We start from the raw sequence: 25,604 nt of genomic DNA, 5'->3' as shown, positions 1-25,604 counted from the left end.
TTAGCCATGACAGCTGTTGTTGTAATGCGCAGTGCGGGGATGGATACAACTACGGGATTTGAGCGAACTGCCGTACACGCCACGCTTCACCAAGAGTGCTGCAGCCGCGCCGTTGGGGCGAAGCACTGGTTAGTATAGACACATCACTTGAGAAAACCAGTATGTCGCTTCTTTTGTCGGCGTATGCTGCATCTGCACGCCACCTCCCCTCCCCTTCTACCACGGACACCTCCGAGCCTTCACTCGTCCATGACGATCCCATGCTCTGCCCCAGGGGGACGCCATTGTGTATGCATTCCCTGCCGGGGGTGGGGTGGGGGAAGGGGGAGGCCACTATAGGGATGTGGTCTAGCTGATCCCTTGGCATCGCTAAACAGCGTTATCGGGGCCTCCTTTTTATACAATACCGCTACTTTGGTGGCCGGTAGGCAGGGGGCGGCGAAGCGATACACGTGAATGGCGGTGGGGGTGTGGTGGGGTTCGGTGGTGGTGATTCAAATCGAAAACGTATTGAGGGGATCTTATTATTTTTTTTTTTTTGGGGGGGGGAGAGGAGGGGAGGTGAATTCGCTCACTTTCTTATTCCCGTCCGTGGCGGTTTGGCGCTGCAGCTGATCCGGTCCGTCTCCACCCAAGTGCTCTGCCCACTCTCTCATTCTATTACTGCCCTACCCTCTTCATTACTAGCAACTGGGTCGCAAAACCTGCCTGAAGACAGCGGGTCAGATTCCTTATATATGCATATATTCGTCGATGTCTTCGCCACCGTCACGCCAGCAGGCATTTCTTGACCAAACACCAAGGCGACGTCACTGTGAGGTTCAGTTTCCTGAAGTCGCCCACGATGTCATTACTCCTGCTCCCGCTCCTGCTCCTGCTGCTGCTTTGACGACGACGACAACGACGCGGGTGGTGGCGCGTGCAGTGGATACCCCGCCTGCCCTCATCACACCAGCGCTTTGTGCCACCACAGCACAGAGCGACCGACAAAAATGCGAGGGTGAGGCGCACAAGGGATCGTCGGAGGCCAGGTGCACCATCGGCGACAGTGGTGCGCGCCTCTCACCAGCGGCACACCTTGTTTTTTTCCAGGCGCGAGTTTTGCAGGAAAGCGACGGCATTGGCAGCTCCCTTAGCCCCGCAGTAGCTGGTGCAAGCACTGCACAACTCGCTATATCTGAAGAGAGGCGACAAGAGCTTGTGGATGGGCAGCGGCAGCAGCCACAGGCCTCCGCATTCTCTTCATCTCTACCGTCGTCGTCCATCATGAGTAACTATTGCAGTATTGTTCGCATTCTGCAGCTGCAGGAGCAGGAGTGCTGGCGTCAAGAGTTGCGTGCTGCCCTTAAACAGGACACGGAGGTGTGGGTGCGAAGCGTGTGCGAGGAGCAAAGACTTCTGCAGGCACAGCTCAGTGCAACGCAGGCTAGAGCAGCGATACTCGAGAAGCATTTGCAGGAGTTCCGAGACGCTGGGCCTTCTGCGGCGTCAACCTCTCTGGATCCGTCGCATCTCATCGATAACGCAGGTCAATCGCTCACTGGCGTATCAGAAGCACCATGCAGCAATGAGGTGACCTGTGAAACGAGTGTTTCTCATCGTGCAAAATTAGCCCTAGGGAAGCCCTCACTGTCGGAGGGCAGTTTCAGGGGTGCAGGCACCAACCCTGCGGCTGACACCACTGTTTCAATGTCTGACCCTCGCTACACGCGTGAGCTGGAGGCCTACGTCCATGTCCTCGAGCACCACACGCGCATCTTGCACTCAGAAAAGGTCCACCTACAGCTGCGGCTCGATCGTCGAACCGGCCAGTTCGCCACAGCCCAGAAGCTCTTCCAGCAGCACTACGCGAGTCTTCTCCAGGAGCGATCCTCTCTAGAGCTTCACTTACGAAGGGCCACAGAGGATGTAGAACGAGTGTCTGGCATGCTGAAGGTTGCTCGCGCCGCCGAACGCGCTGCCATGCGTAGAGCGGAGGAGTTCCAGTCGGCACTCGAGGAGTTAGAGCGGCGCACCGAAGCGGTCGCAGCCATGCTGCACTTGCAGGCGATAGACGAAGGTGACGATATGAACAGCGGGGGGAGCACGGGCGCCGCAACTCCCATCTCCGAGAACATGGTGATCGGGTCACATGACAACGGGAGTTTCTGTTGCACATCCGGTTACGCTTCTTGTCCGCCACCAAGCAGCGCTTTTGCATCCGTTTTGGAGGATAGCGATGCAGAGCGGTGTATTACGACTATACGTGGATCCTCTATGGCCAGGGCTGCGTCTCGCATGGCTTCGTTGGAGCGTCACGGTCTGCTCTCGTGTCGTTCCCTACGCGTGAGCTCCCCCGTTTGCCCTTCTTTGGTGCCAGGCGTTTCGTTGAAGACTGAGGAGTCGTCTGCTTGGTCGCCTGCTGTCGCTCACATGGCGGATGTGGGACTTGAGTGCGGCAGCGACGCCGAGCGCCTGCGGCATCGCGCTGCGTCTTTGGATTCCACTGTGCCTGTGTGTGCCCCTTTGTCCCCCATGCGAGCCGTCGCAGAGGTGATGCGCGACGGCAAAGCGTGCGGCGAGTCTCCGGAGGTGTGTGTTACTCCGCAGTTGACCTCGCACGAGTCGCACATACCTTCCCAGCCGCTGCATGCCCCCGGGGGGGCTGTGGCCTTTTCCTACCCGCTCACCCCTTCGCCCATCGCAGACGCGATGGTAGGCGTCGCTACATCCACGACGACCTCGCGCAAGCCTGAAAGATCACGGGAACTCAACTTTGCGGACAACAGTGACGACGTTTCTGTGCACACAGCATTCACTTTGTCGCCTGTATGCGTGGAGGGCGATGAGGTCCGAGGCTGTTCTCTCAGCTCATCGACACCCACAATGGGCACCAGACCTTCCGTTCCTAACCCGCTGATCTCTACAGTCACATCGATGCTGACGCCACGCCGCCTGGCGCGCGAACGCCGCTACGTCCGGCGCCGAATGAAAGCCTACCGTGCTGGCAGGATCGAGAGAAGTGCTAGTGATGGGCTTGGCAGGTATCAGTTGTTGCGTTTACGCTGTAGGCTGCTTGAGCTGGAGCTACAGGCGAAGGAAACCGCGTATAAAAAGGAGAAAAAGGGATGGGAGGCGGCGGCGCATCCTGGTGAGGGCTTCACGGGTACTATGAGGGAGGTTGAGGCCCGAGTGGAGCAGGCCGCTGCCGCCTCTGAGAAGGTCAAGGGCCTTCTGCTAGAAATGAGTCGACTCTGGAGAAACTCCATTGCTCTGGGCGAGGACGACGTAAGTGACTGAGATGGCAGCCGAGGTACCAGGAAGTGCTCCATTTGCATTCCTGGTGATGAGTGGGGGAAGGAGGGGGCATGCGCGTTTCTTCCTCGGGCTCTCCCACGACGGGGGGGGGCACCACTGTATGGGAGTTGACTAGAGTTGCCAAAGCCGTTTAGTGTGTGCAGCGGACGTGGTGGTTCTCGAGGGCGCAAAGGCGGAGGAAAAGTTTGACGGGAAGGAGATGGATGGGGGTGTCGGCGCCTCCCTTTGCTCGGAGACAACATGTGGTAGGCCTAGTGACGAAGCAGTGTCTCCTGTGTGCGTGTATCGGAAGATTCGGTGATGGGCCTGGTACACACACCCGAAAGCCTTTACGTCACGCCAGGAATCAAACTGGCATATGATGATCTTTGCTGTGTGCACCTCTCCCCTTCCTCTGCCCTCGACCCCCCTTCCCCCTCCCCCTCGCTGTTGTGCCTTTCTTTCATGCCGTGCGAAGTGTTTTGCGCAATGAGACTCCCTCCTTCCCTCTTCTTGTTTTGATCAGGGAGGGGGGGGAGGGGGGGGGGGGGAGATGTCGTCATTCAAGGCGCGGTTGGCGGAGCCGAGTTATGCCCAGTGCTGGGACAACCTTAAAGGTGCCAGGTCGATGTAGTTGTCTCTTTTTTTTTCTCTTTCCCTCTCTCCCCCTTTTCTATTCAACGCCTTCGGCTACTTGGCCCGTCCACGACCAGCAAAGCAGAGGCAGCAGTGCACTTGTCTTTGTTGTTCCGCGTGCTCCTTCGATACGGTAATGCAGTGTTTTTTTTTTTTGGGGGGGGGAGCCCTTTTTTTTTTCGTTGGCGTGCTTCACTCCACAATGTCCGTATGGACAGGCGACAAAGAGTGCTCCAGCTGTGAAGGGAAGGGGCTCTGTGGGAGAGGAGGAGGGGGGCTCCGTGGGGGAGGAGGAGGGGGGCAGGGGCACAGAGAACTGTAGCTTCAGCCGCGCCCTCCCCCCTCTTCCACATACACACACACCCACCCACCCACACACACACTCTCTTTGGTTTTTCTCCTGCGCCTGCATCTACAGAATGGACATTTACACCTCCACACACACACACACACACGCTTGTGGGCGGTACTGTAGACCGCCGGCCAGAGTCGGGCGCACGAACGGAGAACTCTGATGGACGCAGTTCTTTGTCTTACTGCCCTGAGGCCGCCATGGTCATCTCCCGGTGTGTGTGTGTGTCTTGCTGGCTAAGCTTTTCTCCCACTCTTCTCTCTCTTTATTCCTTCACGTCTGCTCCCCTGCTCCTCGAAAAGACGCTTGCCAAAAAATACACCAAAGCGTTCCAACCAGAACTGTGCGATAGTCACTTTGAGCCACCAGCGGTTTCGGTGGCATGCGGGAAAAAACACGAAGCGGTGGGGCAACCCCCCTCCCCCCCAAACAGACGGGGAGTCGCCATCGCCGTCGGTGATGCTCACAGAGTATTTCTATCGGTATTTATCCCTGCAGCGCGCTAAAGCCCATGCAGCTTGGTGCCCTACGACACTCGGCTACGAGACGCAAAGTCAGCGGCCATAGCTGTGGTGGTGGGATGGTGTTGCTATGCACAACTTCGTTTATACTGAGTGGTGGAATGTCCGGTGGCTGCCGGGTGGGGGGGGGAGAGGGGGAGGGGGGGCCCTGCAGGAGGAGGACCCCCCCACCTTTTAAAAGGTGTGGGTCTCGCTCGTTTGCGGAGGCGAGGTGTGTGTGTGAAAGAGATGAGTCGCTCCATTGGTGTGAATCTGTGGCGTATAGCATCTCGCCTGCCTTCATTTTGTGTGTGTGTGTGTGCATTCACGCGCGCTCAGCTTGATCTCCCTCTCTTGCCGCGGCTTGTGCTTCCCGCCTGGCTCCTCCTCATTGTTGCTTCAGTTTCAGCTTGGAATCGGTGATTCAAAAAAAGTTTATTCACTGCATTACGATCGGCCACGTCCCCACTTTCCCCTTCCCTCCCCCCTCCCCCACGCCTTTCTTCCTCACATATGAGGTGCATCGAGCGTGGAATGAATAAAGAAGCGGGCGCAGATTCGGAAGGCATTCCGCTCCCGTGCTACCCCTTTTTAGTCTTCCACTACAATATATCCAGCACCGCCAGAGATAGGCGAGATCTGATGTGACTACCCCGTATTCAGTGAGGTGCCTCTGTGCGCTTGCGTTGGGGAAATCTCTACAGTCGGCCCTCTCGCTGGTGAGATCGCTTTCACACACACACACACATATATATATATATATATATATGTATATATATATACACATATATATGCATAATTTCTTCTTCTTTATGGCTTGACGAGCACATGCGCACACGCCTCCCAGAAACATCAGAAAATATAAAATAATTCGACCACCCACACCTCTCTCCACACACTTTCGCATACGCTCGCATGTGACTGGCCAGCAGCCACATCAGAAAAAAGGAGGAGGGGTCAACAACCGGGGAATTACTGGATAGACGCCAAACCTGGCGCATCGCTCGCAGCTTCTTATGCACGTGTTCTCGCATTGTCCCCCCCCCTCTGGGCTATGGTCATGGTGGTCGGACGCTATTCAACGCACCTCCGTTCTTTTTTTCCTGATACTCCCTCTCTTGCCCCCCCCCCCTCCCCCCCTCCCCATTCGTCAAGTGCCTTGATCGAGCTACAGTCGCAGCTTGAGAGGTGGTTCAATTTATCTTTTTGAAATATATTTTAGTAAAGGGGCAGTCACACACACACACACACACACATTTTCCCTGCTCTTGTGTGTGAGCCTCTGTGTTTTCTTTCTTCCGCTGTCGTCTCAGCCTTCGGGTGTCCCCTCCAAACGGGATAATAGCCACACACACACACACACACACACACACACACACACACACACACACACACACACACACACACACGCACACACACACACACACACACACACGTATGTTCACTCACACACAAACGGTGATACGCCCCCTCTGTCCCTCTCGCTCTTCCTCTCGCTCTTCACCCAGGTGCATATCGTCGCGCAGCGTGCCCTCTTGCTGCTCCCCCCTGTTGTTCCCCCCCCCCCCCCTCTTTCTCCCTCTCACTCTTTTTTTTCCTACCACTTGTGAGAGGGTCGCACCCACACTACGTAATCTACCCTCAAGGAAACTCAGGTGCTTACCTGTGTGTGTATACCGTAAAGGGGGGGGGGGCTCTTCCTTTTTCCTCATCCACTCTCCCCCCTCAACACACACACACACACACACACACACACACACACACACACACACACACACACACCGTCGATCCCCCTTATTTTCACCCTGTCGACACTGTGCGGTCTTTTTGCCACCGAGCGCTATACGTTTGTCCCTGTTGTATCCGCAGTGCGTAAATGTCACGTGTGGGTGATGGGCGCGCCCCGCTGGGCGGCACCCACGGCCCACCGTACTCTCCCTCATCACTATCCCCTTCTTCCGTGTCGTCACTCTCATCTGCGCCGTACCTGTCGCCATGTGAGTGTGACGACATGGTGGATGGCTCCGATCGCCTTGCGAGCAAGAGCAGGGCCCCCTCATCGACGATACCACAAGCAGGCGCCCAAACAAGACAGGGCAAGGCGTTGAGATCCACTGGCAAGGGGCCTCATTCTTTGCCACCCACCCCCTCGGTACCGAGCAGCGCCTCTACCATCACCAGCGCAGGTCACTCTCCTCTGCAGGGAGTCATGCGGGATCAGACGGGTGCGAGAGGTCGCAATCAGCGCACTGTGTCGGTGCCAGGTCCATCTCCCGACAACCATGCCACGCTGGCGAAGGGGAAGCACTCGCAGACCCGCGCCAGCGTCGCGGTGTCGTGCGAGCGAGGTTTTGATTCGTTGCAGAGTCCTTCGCAAGTGTATTCCCCGCCGCGCCTCGCTCAGTCTTTGTCATCGCCCCTCACTGCTTCGCTAGAAGCCACGACTGCGCCTACGTCGCCACCGCCTCTGCCTCGCACCCACTACCAGTATATGCACTCGTTCGACTACCGCTGTAGGTTATCCAACAAGATGCGCGCGTTGTATGGCACTGGCACAGTCCCCGTCATTGTAGAGCCGGCGGAGAGTCACTTTCGAGTCTCACCGCCATCCTCCTCCCTGGTGCATGGCGAAGCAAAGTCGTCCAGTGACCCAGTCGGCGGCGGGTGCGCAAAGGGCGGACGGCCTTCCTTTAGTGGCCGAACGGGTGCGAGTGTGGTGGTGCCCTCACTTCCTTCCGTTTCCACTACCCCCTCTACGAAGAGTACACTCAAGTGCATCTTGCCGCGCTCCAAGTCGGTGGCGGAGGTCATCTTGACACTGCGAGACCGCCTCGCACTGGACAGCTGCCAGTCGGTGTTTCTCTCCGTCGGAGAAAACGATGTGCTCGTGCCCGGCAACTCTCTTCTCGGCGACCTCTACGAGCGCTACCGCAACATGGATGGCTTTCTCTACCTTGGGTACCTACTGGAGAACACGTTTGGCGGAGATGGGCGTTCCACGACCCCCTCCCCCTCCCCCTCTCCGGGAGAAGCTGCAGCGATATTTTTGGGTGAACAAGACAGGCGTGGTGTGATGGTGTACGGGTCCCGGCGTGAATGCCCTCGGCCAACTCACGTTTTGCAATGATGTACCTGCTGGTGGCTCTCTTGTGTTGTCTCTCTCAACCGTCTCGTGTATTTATTTTCGTTTCTGCTTTTCCGTTTATCCCCCCTCCTTTTTCCACTCCGGACGTTCTCATCTCTGCTCCTCTACTTGCCATTTCTTTGGGGCGAGGCAGCGAGCGAAACCCTTGCCGTCCGCTCCCTATTTCGGTTTCGGTATTCTCGTATATGTGTGCCTCTCTCTGTGTGTGTGTCTGTGTGTCTGTCCTGTATTATCTGTAGCTCGTAAGGTATTTTCACATCCCCCCTCCCCGCCTTGCGCTATGCCGTTCATGTCATGACCGTCGCGGAAAGGCACCGCCTACCTCCCCCTCTCAATAATGCCGTTGCCCAAGGGATGCGCAAGGGTGTGCATCGTTGGCGTGTTGTTGTTCAGCGCTGCATCCCCCCCCCCCCCCTCCACCCCTGTTCCCCCCCTCACTGACCTGTTTCTCCGCATTACACGCTTCTTGGTCACCAGATGGTCGGGTAGGTGTGGGGTGGTGAGGATTGTCTCCGCTGTATTGATGTGTCTACAGGCCGGTGGGCTGATTCGAAGGTGACTGCGCATATTTGTGCATCTTGGTGTGTGTATGACGCCGCTATATGGTGCCATCACTTTTGTGGATCAACAACAAAATAGACTGAGAGTGCATGAGCCCGTACGCGTTGCTGGCATCCGGAACACACAACACTTATGAGCACATACATGTAATGCATGTAAGTGTTTATGTGCACATCTTTCAAGTCCGACAAAAGGGCAAAGGAGCACAAGGAAACAAAGAAACACAAGGGCGGTAACCGGAATCAATGTTGTGGCATGTGCATACTGTCGCTCAGCAGTGAGTCAGCCTGGCCGCAACGATGGTATCGAGAAGGGGGGAGTGCTCTGTCCGAAGAGCCAAGATATTGTATATTCTGCAGATGAAAAAAGTTTATAAACTTTTTCACAGTGAAGCACCAGCCCCCCCTCCTTCCCCAACTCATGCCCCTCCCCCTTCCCCCCCTCCCCACATGGCCAAGCAGCGCTTGCATCTCCCTATTCGAATGCCTCCCCAGAGGGGTATGTGCGGTGTGGAGTGGTGCCAACAGTCCACCCGTCAACGGAAGCCGACGTCGTTTCTATCTGCTTTGCACCGTACCCACCTCAAGATGCTTTCCTCTTCTGAGCCACTCGATGTCCTTCCTGCTTTTTTTTCCACGGTGGTGCTACCCTCCCCCCTCTCTCCCATCCGCTCTCTCTCTCTTTCAAGTTTTGACAGCCGACATCTGACGCTAATCCTCTTCCCCCTCTCCCCCTCTCCCCCCGTCCCCCTCTCCCCCTCTCCCCTCCTCTCCACTATTCTCCCTCAAAGGCATCCAACTCCGCAAAGCGTTTTACGCTACAACTGTTATTCTTAATTTTCTTGTCGCCTACGCACAATCATAGATCCACTACTTTTCTTTCCCCACGTGCACCCCACCCCAACAAGTCGCCGAGATAGAGATATAGATACACATATAGATATATATTTAGATTGATATTCGAAGAGAGAGAGAGACATATAGACAGACAGAGAACACGCGCTGCATACGCTGTTATCCGTTTCCCACACCGCCCTGTGTCTGCTCACTGCGGAGTGATGGCTGGCGAATCCCCTGCGATGCATCACTGCACTCCTCCTGCGAAGCGTCCGCGGGAGGAGGAGTCGAAGACAGATGTTGCCAGCTCACCCAGCGAGGCGGCCGCTGTGTCGAGCCGGGCGTCTTCAGAAGACCTTGCTTCGAAGCCCATTGCAGATTCTGTCGAGATGCCGCGTGCGGACAAGGCCAACGAGGAGCTGAGAGTGGAGGAGCCGAGCGGTGAGGTGCCGAGTCCCGAGGAGCCGAAGGCCGAGGAGGAGCCGAGCGGTGAGGTGCCGAGCCCCGAGGAGCCGAAGGCTGAGGAGCCGGAGGCCGAGGAGGAGCCGCTGCAACAGGAGAACCCGTTTCGCTACGTCCTCTTCCCGATCAAGTACCATGACATATGGCGCAAGTACAAGGAGCAAGAGAGCTGCATCTGGACGGTGGAAGAGATCGACTTGGGCACCGACATGAAGGACTGGGCGACGCTCAACCCCGATGAGCAGCACTTCATCAAACACGTGCTTGCGTTCTTCGCCGGGAGCGACGGCATCGTCATGGAGAATCTCGCGCAGCGGTTCATGAACGACGTGAAGATACCGGAGGCGCGCGCATTCTACGGGTTCCAGCTGATGATGGAAAACATCCACTCGGAGACGTATTCTGTGCTGCTGGACACGTACATCACGGACAACGCGGAGAAGCTGCGGCTGTTGCACGCGATCCAGACAGTTCCGTGCATCCAGAAGAAGGCGGAGTGGGCCCTACGGTGGATTGGGAGCGGCGCGAGTTTCCAGGAGCGGCTGATCGGCTTTGCCGCGGTGGAGGGCATCTTCTTCTCCGGGTCGTTCTGCGCGCTGTTCTGGATGAAGAAGCGCGGCCTGATGCCGGGGCTGACGTTCAGCAATGAGCTCATCTCGCGCGACGAGGGCCTGCACACCGATTTCGCCTGCCTGCTGTACAACTCGCACATCAAGAACAAGCTGCCGCGCGAGCGCGTGCTGGAGATAGTTGTGGACGCTGTCGACATCGAGCGCGAGTTCATCTGCGACGCGCTTCCGGTGCGGCTCATTGGCATGAACGCGGAGCTGATGGCACGCTACATCGAGTTTGTGGCGGACCGACTGCTTGTGTCACTTGGCGAAGAGAAGTACTACAACGTGTCCCAGCCCTTCGATTTCATGGAGATGATCTCGCTTCAGGGCAAGTCAAATTTCTTTGAGAAGAGGGTGAGCGAGTACCAAAAGGCTGGTGTCATGAGCACGGAGGGGACAACGAAGAGGTTCTCGACTTCGGAGGACTTCTAGGCTGTGTTTCTCCGAGTCTTGCCGCTGCCTTCCCCCTGTTCCCCCTCCCCTCCCCCTGTTCCCCCTGTTGCGAGCACGCTCAGATGTATACCAGTGCTTGTGTGTTTTTGTTTTTGTGTCAATGTCTGCCCGTTTCGGCCTCCCCTCCTGGCCAGGGTGGACGGACCGAGTGCACTCGACGACACACGCACACAACGTCCCAACCCCTCCCCTCTTTCTCGCTGTGTTACTGCTTTGCTCCCCCTTTCTTGTTACTCTATTGACGTTAGGTTTTCTTTCGATGACCGCCGACCTCTCCCTCGCCCCCTTCTCGGCAGCCAGGCGAACGAGCCCTGCGGACTTGCACACATGCTTCAGTGCTGCCATACACACACTGAAGACAATGAAGCAACGATTGTCCCTCGCTCACTTTGAAGGGACAAGGGAGCGCGGTTCTTCAATGGACTGCCGCGAACGCGTGCATACACACACACACACACACACACACATCCACACCCGCACAGAAGAATAAACACGCCACGCCTGCATCGCATTGTTTTTGTTGCTCCACGGCGGGTTGTGCTTGCGCCCTGCCACGTCTGCGTTTGGCTGGCCTGCGGTGGTTGTCTCCGCACACCCCATTCTTTTTTTTTTTTGCACCTTCAGTGTTTTGCACACTGGGACGCGCAGCGATGGTGATATAAGTTCTGTGTGTGTGTGTGTGTTGGCGGGGGACGTGCAATAGCGTGCGCGTGTTTCTGGGCGTTGTGTGTTTGCCTGGTATCTCGGCAATTGCACGCGTGTCGTTTTTCCCTTTTCCTATTCTGCCTTTTTGTTTGTCCCCCCCCCCCCCATTCTGTTTCTCCCTCCTCCTCCTCCTCCTCCTTTCCATCTCCGGGAACGTGCGTTGCTGCGTACCTTCAGCTAGTAATAGTGTGGGTGGAGTGGGGGAGGGGGGGGGTGCCGTCCTGCTGCGCGGCAGTGGCGAGGGCCGACCTCCGACGCTCACACATATATGCACAAATAGATCCACTGAGGAGCGGCGCTGTCCTTTATTTTCTTCCCTGATGTGGAGGTGATTGATAGATCGTGAAAAAAAAGATCAATGTATTATCAAAGCGGGATCGCCTTGTAAGATGACCAGTTCTGTGTAGTCCTCCGCCACTTCCCGTGCTCTAGGGATCTGCGTGAGCTACTGCCTGGGAGGGAGGGGCCTGTGTGTCTCATTTATTGTGCACTGGAGCAGCGCCCAAGAGCTCTTTCGGCGGTGTGGTCATTTGTCTTCCTGCATATGCACTCGTGCGTTAATCTGTTTGTGAGCACCTCATCCTCTGTTGCTCCCCTCCCCCTTCCCCCCCTCCCCACATGGCCAAGCAGCGCTTGCATCTCCCTATTCGAATGCCTCCCCAGAGGGGTATGTGCGGTGTGGAGTGGTGCCAACAGTCCACCCGTCAACGGAAGCCGACGTCGTTTCTATCTGCTTTGCACCGTACCCACCTCAAGATGCTTTCCTCTTCTGAGCAACTCGATGTCCTTCCTGCTTTTTTTTCCACGGTGGTGCTACCCTCCCCCCTCTCTCCCATCCGCTCTCTCTCTCTTTCAAGTTTTGACAGCCGACATCTGACGCTAATCCTCTTCCCCCTCTCCCCCTCTCCCCCGTCCCCCTCTCCCCCTCTCCCCTCCTCTCCACTATTCTCCCTCAAAGGCATCCAACTCCGCAAAGCGTTTTACGCTACAACTGTTATTCTTAATTTTCTTGTCGCCTACGCACAATCATAGATCCACTACTTTTCTTTCCCCACGTGCACCCCACCCCAACAAGTCGCCGAGATAGAGATATAGATACACATATAGATATATATTTAGATTGATATTCGAAGAGAGAGAGAGACATATAGACAGACAGAGAACACGCGCTGCATACGCTGTTATCCGTTTCCCACACCGCCCTGTGTCTGCTCACTGCGGAGTGATGGCTGGCGAATCCCCTGCGATGCATCACTGCACTCCTCCTGCGAAGCGTCCGCGGGAGGAGGAGTCGAAGACAGATGTTGCCAGCTCACCCAGCGAGGCGGCCGCTGTGTCGAGCCGGGCGTCTTCAGAAGACCTTGCTTCGAAGCCCATTGCAGATTCTGTCGAGATGCCGCGTGCGGACAAGGCCAACGAGGAGCTGAGAGTGGAGGAGCCGAGCGGTGAGGTGCCGAGTCCCGAGGAGCCGAAGGCCGAGGAGGAGCCGAGCGGTGAGGTGCCGAGCCCCGAGGAGCCGAAGGCTGAGGAGCCGGAGGCCGAGGAGGAGCCGCTGCAACAGGAGAACCCGTTTCGCTACGTCCTCTTCCCGATCAAGTACCATGACATATGGCGCAAGTACAAGGAGCAAGAGAGCTGCATCTGGACGGTGGAAGAGATCGACTTGGGCACCGACATGAAGGACTGGGCGACGCTCAACCCCGATGAGCAGCACTTCATCAAACACGTGCTTGCGTTCTTCGCCGGGAGCGACGGCATCGTCATGGAGAATCTCGCGCAGCGGTTCATGAACGACGTGAAGATACCGGAGGCGCGCGCATTCTACGGGTTCCAGCTGATGATGGAAAACATCCACTCGGAGACGTATTCTGTGCTGCTGGACACGTACATCACGGACAACGCGGAGAAGCTGCGGCTGTTGCACGCGATCCAGACAGTTCCGTGCATCCAGAAGAAGGCGGAGTGGGCCCTACGGTGGATTGGGAGCGGCGCGAGTTTCCAGGAGCGGCTGATCGGCTTTGCCGCGGTGGAGGGCATCTTCTTCTCCGGGTCGTTCTGCGCGCTGTTCTGGATGAAGAAGCGCGGCCTGATGCCGGGGCTGACGTTCAGCAATGAGCTCATCTCGCGCGACGAGGGCCTGCACACCGATTTCGCCTGCCTGCTGTACAACTCGCACATCAAGAACAAGCTGCCGCGCGAGCGCGTGCTGGAGATAGTTGTGGACGCTGTCGACATCGAGCGCGAGTTCATCTGCGACGCGCTTCCGGTGCGGCTCATTGGCATGAACGCGGAGCTGATGGCACGCTACATCGAGTTTGTGGCGGACCGACTGCTTGTGTCACTTGGCGAAGAGAAGTACTACAACGTGTCCCAGCCCTTCGATTTCATGGAGATGATCTCGCTTCAGGGCAAGTCAAATTTCTTTGAGAAGAGGGTGAGCGAGTACCAAAAGGCTGGTGTCATGAGCACGGAGGGGACAACGAAGAGGTTCTCGACTTCGGAGGACTTCTAGGCTGTGTTTCTCCGAGTCTTGCCGCTGCCTTCCCCCCCCCCCCTGTTCCCCCTCCCCTCCCCCCTGTTCCCCCTGTTGCGAGCACGCTCAGATGTATACCAGTGCTTGTGTGTTTTTGTTTTTGTGTCAATGTCTGCCCGTTTCGGCCTCCCCTCCTGGCCAGGGTGGACGGACCGAGTGCACTCGACGACACACGCACACAACGTCCCAACCCCTCCCCTCTTTCTCGCTGTGTTACTGCTTTGCTCCCCCTTTCTTGTTACTCTATTGACGTTAGGTTTTCTTTCGATGACCGCCGACCTCTCCCTCGCCCCCTTCTCGGCAGCCAGGCGAACGAGCCCTGCGGACTTGCACACATGCTTCAGTGCTGCCATACACACACCGAAGACAATGAAGCAACGATTGTCCCTCGCTCACTTTGAAGGGACAAGGGAGCGCGGTTCTTCAATGGATTGCCGCGAACGCGTGCATACACACACACACACACACATCCACACCCGCACAGAAGAACAAACACGCCACGCCTGCATCGCATTGTTTTTGTTGCTCCACGGCGGGTTGTGCTTGCGCCCTGCCACGTCTGCGTTTGGCTGGCCTGCGGTGGTTGTCTCCGCACACCCCATCCTTTTTTTTTTGCACCTTCAGTGTTTTGCACACTGGGACGCGCAGCGATGGTGATATAAGTTCTGTGTGTGTGTGTGTGTTGGCGGGGGACGTGCAATAGCGTGCGCGTGTTTCTGGGCGTTGTGTGTTTGCCTTGTATCTCGGCAATTGCACGCGTGTCGTTTTTCCCTTTTCCTATTCTGCCTTTTTGTTTGTCCCCCCCCCCCTCCTCTGTTTGTCCCTCCTCCTCCTCCTCCTCCTTTCCATCTCCGGGAACGTGCGTTGCTGCGTACCTTCAGCTAGTAATAGTGTGGGTGGAGTGGGGGAGGGGGGGGTGCCGTCCTGCTGCGCGGCAGTGGCGAGGGCCGACCTCCGACGCTCACACATATATGCACAAATAGATCCACTGAGGAGCGGCGCTGTCCTTTATTTTCTTCCCTGATGTGGAGGTGATTGATAGATCGTGAAAAAAAAGATCAATGTATTATCAAAGCGGGATCGCCTTGTAAGATGACCAGTTCTGTGTAGTCCTCCGCCACTTCCCGTGCTCTAGGGATCTGCGTGGGCTACTGCCTGGGAGGGAGGGGCCTGTGTGTCTCATCTATTGTGCACTGGAGCAGCGCCCAAGAGCTCTTTCGGCGGTGTGGTCAATTCTCTTCCTGCATATGCACTCGTGCGTTAATTTGTTTGTGAGCACCTCATCCTCTGTTGCTCCCCTCCCCCTTCCCCCCCTCCCCACATGGCCAAGCAGCGCTTGCATCTCCCTATTCGAATGCCTCCCCAGAGGGGTATGTGCGGTGTGGAGTGGTGCCAACAGTCCACCCGTCAACGGAAGCCGACGTCGTTTCTATCTGCTTTGCACCGTACCCACCTCAAGATGCTTTCCTCTTCTGAGCCACTCGATGTCCTTCCTGCTTTTTTTTCCACGGTGGTGCTACCCTCCCCCCTCTCTCCCATCCGCTCTCTCTCTCTTTCAAGTTTTGACAGCCGACATCTGACGCTAATCCTCTTCCCCCCTCTCCCCCCGTCCTCCCTCTCCCCCCCCTCTCCCCTCCTCTCCACTATTCTCCCTCAAAGGCATCCAACTCCGCAAAGCGTTTTACGCTACAACTGTTATTCTTAATTTTCTTGTCGCCTACGCACAATCATAGATCCACTACTTTTCTTCCCCCACGTGCACCCCACCCCAACAAGTCGCCGAGATAGAGATATAGATACACATATAGATATATATTTAGATTGATATTCGAAGAGAGAGAGAGACATATAGACAGACAGAGAACACGCGCTGCATACGCTGTTATCCGTTTCCCACACCGCCCTGTGTCTGCTCACTGCGGAGTGATGGCTGGCGAATCCCCTGCGATGCATCACTGCACTCCTCCTGCGAAGCGTCCGCGGGAGGAGGAGTCGAAGACAGATGTTGCCAGCTCACCCAGCGAGGCGGCCGCTGTGTCGAGCCGGGCGTCTTCAGAGGACCTTGCTTCGAAGCCCATTGCAGATTCTGTCGAGATGCCGCGTGCGGACAAGGGCAACGAGGAGCTGAGAGTGGAGGAGCCGAGCGGTGAGGTGCCGAGCCCCGAGGAGCTGAAGGCCGAGGAGGAGCCGAGCGGTGAGGTGCCGAGCCCCGAGGAGCCGAAGGCCGAGGAGCCGGAGGCCGAGGAGGAGCCGCTGCAACAGGAGAACCCGTTTCGCTACGTCCTCTTCCCGATCAAGTACCATGACATATGGCGCAAGTACAAGGAGCAAGAGAGCTGCATCTGGACGGTTGAAGAGATCGACTTGGGCACCGACATGAAGGACTGGGCGACGCTCAACCCCGATGAGCAGCACTTCATCAAACACGTGCTTGCGTTCTTCGCCGGGAGCGACGGCATCGTCATGGAGAATCTCGCGCAGCGGTTCATGAACGACGTGAAGATACCGGAGGCGCGCGCATTCTACGGGTTCCAGCTGATGATGGAAAACATCCACTCGGAGACGTATTCTGTGCTGCTGGACACGTACATCACGGACAACGCGGAGAAGCTGCGGCTGTTGCACGCGATCCAGACAGTTCCGTGCATCCAGAAGAAGGCGGAGTGGGCCCTACGGTGGATTGGGAGCGGCGCGAGTTTCCAGGAGCGGCTGATCGGCTTTGCCGCGGTGGAGGGCATCTTCTTCTCCGGGTCGTTCTGCGCGCTGTTCTGGATGAAGAAGCGCGGCCTGATGCCGGGGCTGACGTTCAGCAATGAGCTCATCTCGCGCGACGAGGGCCTGCACACCGATTTCGCCTGCCTGCTGTACAACTCGCACATCAAGAACAAGCTGCCGCGCGAGCGCGTGCTGGAGATAGTTGTGGACGCTGTCGACATCGAGCGCGAGTTCATCTGCGACGCGCTTCCGGTGCGGCTCATTGGCATGAACGCGGAGCTGATGGCACGCTACATCGAGTTTGTGGCGGACCGACTGCTTGTGTCACTTGGCGAAGAGAAGTACTACAACGTGTCCCAGCCCTTCGATTTCATGGAGATGATCTCGCTTCAGGGCAAGTCAAATTTCTTTGAGAAGAGGGTGAGCGAGTACCAAAAGGCTGGTGTCATGAGCACGGAGGGGACAACGAAGAGGTTCTCGACTTCGGAGGACTTCTAGGCTGTGTTTCTCCGAGTCTTGCCGCTGCCTTCCCCCCTGTTCCCCCTCCCCTCCCCCCTGTTCCCCCTGTTGCGAGCACGCTCAGATGTATACCAGTGCTTGTGTGTTTTTGTTTTTGTGTCAATGTCTGCCCGTTTCGGCCTCCCCTCCTGGCCAGGGTGGACGGACCGAGTGCACTCGACGACACACGCACACAACGTCCCAACCCCTCCCCTCTTTCTCGCTGTGTTACTGCTTTGCTCCCCCTTTCTTGTTACTCTATTGACGTTAGGTTTTCTTTCGATGACCGCCGACCTCTCCCTCGCCCCCTTCTCGGCAGCCAGGCGAACGAGCCCTGCGGACTTGCACACATGCTTCAGTGCTGCCATACACACACCGAAGACAATGAAGCAACGATTGTCCCTCGCTCACTTTGAAGGGACAAGGGAGCGCGGCTCTTCAATGGACTGCCGCGAACGCGTGCATACACACACACACACACACACACACACCCGCACAGAAGAATAAACACGCCACACCTGCATCGCATTGTTTTTGTTGCTCCACGGCGGGTTGTGCTTGCGCCCTGCCACGTCTGCGTTTGGCTGGCCTGCGGTGGTTGTCTCCGCACACCCCATCCTTTTTTTTTTGCACCTTCAGTGTTTTGCACACTGGGATGCGCAGCGATGGTGATATAAGTTCTGTGTGTGTGTGTTGGCGGGGGATGTGCAATAGCGTGCTCGTGTTTCTGGGCGTTGTGTGTTTGCCTGGTATCTCGGCAATTGCACGCGTGTCGTTTTTCCTTTTCCTATTCTGCCTTTTTGTTTGTTCCCCCCCCCCCTCCTCTGTTTGTCCCTCCTCCTCCTCCTCCTCCTTTCCATCTCCGGGAACGTGCGTTGCTGCGTACCTTCAGCTAGTAATAGTGTGGGTGGAGTGGGGGAGGGGGGGGGTGCCGTCCTGCTGCGCGGCAGTGGCGAGGGCCGACCTCCGACGCTCACACATATATGCACAAATAGATCCACTGAGGAGCGGCGCTGTCCTTTATTTTCTTCCCTGATGTGGAGGTGATTGATAGATCGTGAAAAAAAAGATCAATGTATTATCAAAGCGGGATCGCCTTGTAAGATGACCAGTTCTGTGTAGTCCTCCGCCACTTCCCGTGCTCTAGGGATCTGCGTGGGCTACTGCCTGGGAGGGAGGGGCCTGTGTGTCTCATCTATTGTGCACTGGAGCAGCGCCCAAGAGCTCTTTCGGCGGTGTGGTCAATTCTCTTCCTGCAAATGCACTCGTGCGTTAATTTGTTTGTGAGCACCTCATCCTCTGTTGCTCCCCCTCCCCCTTCCCCCCCTCCCCACATGGCCAAGCAGCGCTTGCATCTCCCTATTCGAATGCCTCCCCAGAGGGGTATGTGCGGTGTGGAGTGGTGCCAACAGTCCACCCGTCAACGGAAGCCGACGTCGTTTCTATCTGCTTTGCACCGTACCCACCTCAAGATGCTTTCCTCTTCTGAGCCACTCGATGTCCTTCCTGCTTTTTTTTCCACGGTGGTGCTACCCTCCCCCCTCTCTCCCATCCGCTCTCTCTCTCTTTCAAGTTTTGACAGCCGACATCTGACGCTAATCCTCTTCCCCCCTCTCCCCCCGTCCTCCCTCTCCCCCCCTCTCCCCTCCTCTCCACTATTCTCCCTCAAAGGCATCCAACTCCGCAAAGCGTTTTACGCTACAACTGTTATTCTTAATTTTCTTGTCGCCTACGCACAATCATAGATCCACTACTTTTCTTCCCCCACGTGCACCCCACCCCAACAAGTCGCCGAGATAGAGATATAGATACACGTATAGATATATATTTAGATTGATATTCGAAGAGAGAGAGAGACATATAGACAGACAGAGAACACGCGCTGCATACGCTGTTATCCGTTTCCCACACCGCCCTGTGTCTGCTCACTGCGGAGTGATGGCTGGCGAATCCCCTGCGATGCATCACTGCACTCCTCCTGCGAAGCGTCCGCGGGAGGAGGAGTCGAAGACAGATGTTGCCAGCTCACCCAGCGAGGCGGCCGCTGTGTCGAGCCGGGCGTCTTCAGAGGACCTTGCTTCGAAGCCCATTGCAGATTCTGTCGAGATGCCGCGTGCGGACAAGGGCAACGAGGAGCTGAGAGTGGAGGAGCCGAGCGGTGAGGTGCCGAGCCCCGAGGAGCCGAAGGCCGAGGAGCCGGAGGCCGAGGAGGAGCCGCTGCAACAGGAGAACCCGTTTCGCTACGTCCTCTTCCCGATCAAGTACCATGACATATGGCGCAAGTACAAGGAGCAAGAGAGCTGCATCTGGACGGTTGAGGAGATCGACTTGGGCACCGACATGAAGGACTGGGCGACGCTCAACCCCGATGAGCAGCACTTCATCAAACACGTGCTTGCGTTCTTCGCCGGGAGCGACGGCATCGTCATGGAGAATCTCGCGCAGCGGTTCATGAACGACGTGAAGATACCGGAGGCGCGCGCATTCTACGGGTTCCAGCTGATGATGGAAAACATCCACTCGGAGACGTATTCTGTGCTGCTGGACACGTACATCACGGACAACGCGGAGAAGCTGCGGCTGTTGCACGCGATCCAGACAGTTCCGTGCATCCAGAAGAAGGCGGAGTGGGCCCTACGGTGGATTGGGAGCGGCGCGAGTTTCCAGGAGCGGCTGATCGGCTTTGCCGCGGTGGAGGGCATCTTCTTCTCCGGGTCGTTCTGCGCGCTGTTCTGGATGAAGAAGCGCGGCCTGATGCCGGGGCTGACGTTCAGCAATGAGCTCATCTCGCGCGACGAGGGCCTGCACACCGATTTCGCCTGCCTGCTGTACAACTCGCACATCAAGAACAAGCTGCCGCGCGAGCGCGTGCTGGAGATAGTTGTGGACGCTGTCGACATCGAGCGCGAGTTCATCTGCGACGCGCTTCCGGTGCGGCTCATTGGCATGAACGCGGAGCTGATGGCACGCTACATCGAGTTTGTCGCGGACCGACTGCTTGTGTCACTTGGCGAAGAGAAGTACTACAACGTGTCCCAGCCCTTCGATTTCATGGAGATGATCTCGCTTCAGGGCAAGTCAAATTTCTTTGAGAAGAGGGTGAGCGAGTACCAAAAGGCTGGTGTCATGAGCACGGAGGGGACAACGAAGAGGTTCTCGACTTCGGAGGACTTCTAGGCTGTGTTTCTCCGAGTCTTGCCGCTGCCTTCCCCCTGTTCCCCCTCCCCTCCCCCCTGTTCCCCCTGTTGCGAGCACGCTCAGATGTATACCAGTGCTTGTGTGTTTTTGTTTTTGTGTCAATGTCTGCCCGTTTCGGCCTCCCCTCCTGGCCAGGGTGGACGGACCGAGTGCACTCGACGACACACGCACACAACGTCCCAACCCCTCCCCTCTTTCTCGCTGTGTTACTGCTTTGCTCCCCCTTTCTTGTTACTCTATTGACGTTAGGTTTTCTTTCGATGACCGCCGACCTCTCCCTCGCCCCCTTCTCGGCAGCCAGGCGAACGAGCCCTGCGGACTTGCACACATGCTTCAGTGCTGCCATACACACACCGAAGATAATGAAGCAACGATTGTCCCTCGCTCACTTTGAAGGGACAAGGGAGCGCGGTTCTTCAATGGACTGCCGCGAACGCGTGCATACACACACACACACACACACACATACACACACCCGCACAGAAGAATAAACACGCCACGCCTGCATCGCATTGTTTTTGTTGCTCCACGGCGGGTTGTGCTTGCGCCCTGCCACGTCTGCGTTCGGCTGGCCTGCGGTGGTTGTCTCCGCACACCCCATCCTTTTTTTTTTGCACCTTCAGTGTTTTGCACACTGGGACGCGCAGCGATGGTGACATAAGTTCTGTGTGTGTGTGTTGGCGGGGGACGTGCAATAGCGTGCGCGTGTTTCTGGGCGTTGTGTGTTTGCCTTGTATCTCGGCAATTGCACGCGTGTCGTTTTTCCTTTTCCTATTCTGCCTTTTTGTTTGTTCCCCCCCCCTCCTCTGTTTGTCCCTCCTCCTCCTCCTCCTCCTCCTCCTTTCCATCTCCGGGAACGTGCGTTGCTGCGTACCTTCAGCTAGTAATAGTGTGGGTGGAGTGGGGGAGGGGGGGGGTGCCGTCCTGCTGCGCGGCAGTGGCGAGGGCCGACCTCCGACGCTCACACATATATGCACAAATAGATCCACTGAGGAGCGGCGCTGTCCTTTATTTTCTTCCCTGATGTGGAGGTGATTGATAGATCGTGAAAAAAAAGATCAATGTATTATCAAAGCGGGATCGCCTTGTAAGATGACCAGTTCTGTGTAGTCCTCCGCCACTTCCCGTGCTCTAGGGATCTGCGTGGGCTACTGCCTGGGAGGGAGGGGCCTGTGTGTCTTATCTATTGTGCACTGGAGCAGCGCCCAAGAGCTCTTTCGGCGGTGTGGTCAATTCTCTTCCTGCAAATGCACTCGTGCGTTAATTTGTTTGTGAGCACCTCACCCTCTGTTGCTCCCCTCCTTTTCACCTCGTCACCTGTTCTTTTCCCTTTCCTTTCTCCATGTTCCATGCTCGCGCGTCTACCACCCGTTGATGTGTGTGTCGCCCTGCATCACCGGTGTGCGCACACATCGGGGTTTGCACGCTGAACGTGCATAGGACGTTTTTTAGTTGTGGGTTGCGACTGCGTATCTTTCGGTACCGCCCCTCCCCCTCCCACCAACGAGCGCTCATCTGCCCGCTTCGTGTGTGTGTGTACGTGTGTCCGCCGCAGGCTCTTCACCCTTTTTTTATTTTAGCAGAAGCAGGCGATACGGGGAAGTGGACAACTACAACTTTTTTTTTGCACACACACACACACACACACACACACAAAAGAAAACATACGTTACAGGTCTTGTACACAATTTAAGGAAACCACAATGGAGCGTTGGTGTGCCACGCATCACATCCGCGAACTGATGGATGAGTTCGTGGTGGGCTTTCTCCGCAGCGAAGCGGCCTCAATGCCAGTGAAATCGCATTCCACTCTCAGGGAAATGCCTGCTGCTGCCACCACGACCGCTGTCGTGGAGGTCCCGCCGGCTGTGCCACAGGTGTACGGGGAGCTTTACCAGCGTTCGGCTGGTCAGGCGTACGCGCACCACGCGGGAGAGCTCCTACAGGGGTCGTCGTCTCAGCTAACCATCACCGCCCTCCGTGCCTTCTTGAAAAGCAAGCTGGATTCAAAGGGGATGTGGAGATCGATGCACCCATACATTGTCCTACTTGTCGAAGGTGGCGAGGCAGGACGTGTACCCCATGAGGCTCCAACCACGTCCTCGCTGCTTGCACCCCACCAACAGCCTGCGGAGCCGTCGCTAGCTCCAGTATCTTTCTCACCTAAGGCTCAGTGGACGCAAGAGGCGGCTTTCACTGCAATCGTGACGGCCGTGGCGCAGTCCGTAGCTCGTGGTGTTGGCGGCCTCATGTACTCTGCAACGCCTGCGCTGCTGCCCGCTCCGGACGATGCTCTTCACCCACCGCACCGACCGCTGGAGCAGGGGCAACAGCAGGAGATTCTCCAGCAGATCGCACGGGTCTTGGCGAGCAAAACTGGAGCACCAGCAGGGGGCGCTGTACCGTCTGCTGGTGGTGATGCCGGTGCTGATGCTGCGCAATGTATTCCAGGGGTGCCGCATGCACCACAGGCAGCGCCGCAGATGCCAGTTGTTTTTCTTGCGGAGTGTTGGCCCTATACCATCGCGGATGGTCTAGCGTTGGAAGGGCTGCTGGGTTCCCCTGTCGGGGTCTTCTGCGTGTCGATGGACGAGACGGATAAGGCAGAGAATAAAATCACAGATAACAATAGCAGTGATGGCGTGGTGCACCCAAACGAGGGTCCATCAGCGTTGTTCAAATCTGCATCCCGACGTGGATCGAGCGCGCACGCAGCGCTCTTAGAGTACTACGCTGCCAAGAGGAAGCTGATAACACTGACGGTACCGACCAGTGTCTGCAGCGCTCTTGCGCAGGAGGCGCAGCCGCTTGACTTCGAGCGAGATCCCTCGGCAGGGGCTGTTGTGCAGTCGCTGGCGGAGCAGATTGTTTGTCATTTCCATTAGCACCTCCCCTTTTTTCAAGGTATCAGGACAGCCAGCATTAGCGATGGGCACGGGAGCCCGCATGCCCCCCCCCCCTCCTCTCCCCCTCCCTCCCTTCCCCCGGGGGAGGGAGAGAGGAGGGGAGGGGAGAGAGGAAGAGGAGTGGGCATCAGGACAACGGGTATGACACTGAGGGATTCCTGTGTGTGTGTGTGTGTCCATGGCTCTATCGATGAGTATATATATAATATATATATATATATTGCATAGACTCATACACACACCGTACGCGTATGTCTTGTGTCATGATGTACAGTTTGGCTTTGCCGCCTTTTTATTTATGTCATGTTTTCGCTTTGACTCTTTGGTGACTTGCGTGCACTTTGTGATGAGTGTGTGTGTGTATATACGTTGAACTATAGTGCCTACATGCACGTGGGTGCGTTGGTGCACTCGTAGAGAAGGCAGTCACCGGCAAGGGGGGGGGAGAGGGGATTGGGAAAGGCATGTTTTTTTTGTGGGCATGTGCCCGCGATCCAAGTCATTGCGTGTGCATCTCTATTATGGTCTGATACAATCATCTCCAATGGGGTCGAACAAAGCGAAGCGAACATCGTGTGTCAGATAAATATTCGTGTGACGTGTGTGTGTGTGTGTGCGTTAATCTACAACCTTTGTTCACCCTCCCCCCCCTTCCCCGATTTTCGCTCCCGTCAATGTTTCTTCAGGCACGTTGTGTGTGTGTGTTTGTGGTCTCGCATGATGTTGCTGAGCGCTTCATGTTGTCCTCTCTGTCCACTGTCCTCTGCCCTCTGTACCCCTTTTTACCTTTTTTTTGACCCCCGCCCGCTCATCGACATGTTTTGACAGTCAGCACGCTCATCCGGCTGTCGAGCTCTTCCCCTCTTTTTTTTTTCTGTTTACCACCTCCAAAACTACAGCAGCGGCGTGTTTTGTGGATGGAGTTCATTCAGTGTTCGTACCTCGGCCAGCTCACTGTGGACGGTCGTCGCTTCGACGGCCTTGGGCGATACACTTTTGCGAACGGCGACGTGTACATTGGTGGTATGGAGGATGGCCAATTTCATGGGAATGGCGTCATTTTCTTCCGTAATCCGCCGGGCGGTGGTGAAGGCGGCGCTGTTGGCCCACCCGCGAGTGCGAATCCCGCGTCGCCCACTTTAATCGCTGATACTGGCAGTAGTGGTGGTAGCGGTGGCGATGGTGAGAGTGATGCGTTGCAAGATTTCTTGAATCCAGACTCCTCCCTCTCGCTGTCCCCCGAGGGCGCGGGCGAGAGCTTGGTTGAAGCGCAGGACTTTGGAGTTCTCTTGGGCAGCAGCAGTGGCGGCGGCGGCGGTCAGTATCGAGGTGTATGGGAGCATGGTCGGCACGTGGAGGGCCACTACGTGTTTCAGGATGGACTCGTCTACGGCAGCAGTGGCACGGCAGACATGTCGGCCTATGCGCAGAAGAAGCGTTGCACGTCGTGGACCTACTGCCACGGAAGCGACCGTCGCTTGTGGCAGGAGTACTTGCAGAATGTGGCACCGGTGCTGCCGCATGAAGCACTCCTTGGTGGGGCTCGGCTGCTGCACGCTCGAAAACATCACATGACAGAAAAGGATGGGAACAACAGCGAGACTCCGTCCACCGCTGCGGACGGAACGGGTGAGGGCTTGCCCATGGTGCTTCCGCGCGCCTTCGTGAAGGCGCGTGTGGCGCCGGCGTTTGCCCGGGGGCAGCTCACGAGTATCGATGACCCTCGAATCACGCGATGGGTTGAGGCTACCACAGCCGCCGAGGAGAGGGCTTCCCTACTGCAGCAGCAGCCACGTACGCAGCACTCCGTGTCAACACCTGGCCACCCTCGCCGTCCTACGCTCGCTGGTGGTGAATGCGATGTTGATGCGGACTTGGACGTGATGCCTGAGCTTGTCGAGTCGAGGCAGCTCCTTCAGTTTGCGATGGCTGTGCCCACCGAGGGGCTGCGCGCGGACGGTCGCCTCGACGACGACGACGCAGAGACGGATGTAAAAGGCGCTGGTGGTCGAGCGCTGGGGGAGGACGGGGCCACGGTAGCGGTACCAGCCGCGCCACAGCCAGCGCTAAATCTGACAGTGTGTCGGGTCTTGAATGTAGAGGATGTGAACAGGGCGCTTGTACAAATCGTGGCGCCGCCGTGACGTCGCACTCGTTCAGGAACATTCATTCTTACACATACACCCGCACACCATGGCATGCGCTCAGGCCCGT

At 56.8% G+C, this 25,604-nt stretch overlaps 6 protein-coding genes across 6 annotated transcripts; all 6 read left to right on the top strand.

Annotated features, from left to right (window-relative positions):
• Positions 1 to 753: 753 nt before the first annotated feature.
• Positions 754 to 3,279, top strand: JKF63_04451 (uncharacterized protein; the record flags this gene model as incomplete). Its single annotated transcript, XM_067900436.1, has 1 exon — positions 754 to 3,279. One exon carries the CDS (start codon positions 754 to 756, stop codon positions 3,277 to 3,279), a length of 2,526 nt encoding a protein of 841 aa, XP_067757265.1.
• A 3,361-nt stretch (positions 3,280 to 6,640) lies between these two features.
• Positions 6,641 to 7,891, top strand: JKF63_04450 (uncharacterized protein; the record flags this gene model as incomplete). The annotated part of the gene is made up of 1 exon (XM_067900435.1): positions 6,641 to 7,891. One exon carries the CDS (start codon positions 6,641 to 6,643, stop codon positions 7,889 to 7,891), a length of 1,251 nt encoding a protein of 416 aa, XP_067757264.1.
• A 1,657-nt stretch (positions 7,892 to 9,548) lies between these two features.
• On the top strand, positions 9,549 to 14,052 carry JKF63_04449 (uncharacterized protein; the record flags this gene model as incomplete). Its single annotated transcript, XM_067900434.1, has 3 exons — positions 9,549 to 9,725; positions 9,834 to 10,540; positions 13,380 to 14,052. The coding sequence occupies 3 exons, from the start codon at positions 9,549 to 9,551 to the stop codon at positions 14,050 to 14,052; spliced, it is 1,557 nt and encodes a 518-aa protein (XP_067757263.1).
• A 5,340-nt stretch (positions 14,053 to 19,392) lies between these two features.
• JKF63_04448 (uncharacterized protein) lies at positions 19,393 to 20,463 on the top strand (the record flags this gene model as incomplete). The annotated part of the gene is made up of 1 exon (XM_067900433.1): positions 19,393 to 20,463. The coding sequence occupies one exon, from the start codon at positions 19,393 to 19,395 to the stop codon at positions 20,461 to 20,463; it is 1,071 nt and encodes a 356-aa protein (XP_067757262.1).
• A 1,724-nt stretch (positions 20,464 to 22,187) lies between these two features.
• Positions 22,188 to 23,369, top strand: JKF63_04447 (uncharacterized protein; the record flags this gene model as incomplete). Its single annotated transcript, XM_067900432.1, has 1 exon — positions 22,188 to 23,369. The coding sequence occupies one exon, from the start codon at positions 22,188 to 22,190 to the stop codon at positions 23,367 to 23,369; it is 1,182 nt and encodes a 393-aa protein (XP_067757261.1).
• Positions 23,370 to 24,307: 938 nt separating this feature from the next.
• JKF63_04446 (uncharacterized protein) lies at positions 24,308 to 25,534 on the top strand (the record flags this gene model as incomplete). Its single annotated transcript, XM_067900431.1, has 1 exon — positions 24,308 to 25,534. The coding sequence occupies one exon, from the start codon at positions 24,308 to 24,310 to the stop codon at positions 25,532 to 25,534; it is 1,227 nt and encodes a 408-aa protein (XP_067757260.1).
• Positions 25,535 to 25,604: the final 70 nt, after the last annotated feature.

The sequence above is a fragment of the Porcisia hertigi genome, chromosome 22 (genome assembly GCF_017918235.1).
Source record: "Porcisia hertigi strain C119 chromosome 22, whole genome shotgun sequence".
In the NCBI taxonomy this organism is placed as follows: domain Eukaryota; phylum Euglenozoa; class Kinetoplastea; order Trypanosomatida; family Trypanosomatidae; genus Porcisia; species Porcisia hertigi.
Note: the sequence above shows the minus strand (reverse complement) of the source record. Positions and strands in the feature narration are given on the sequence as shown.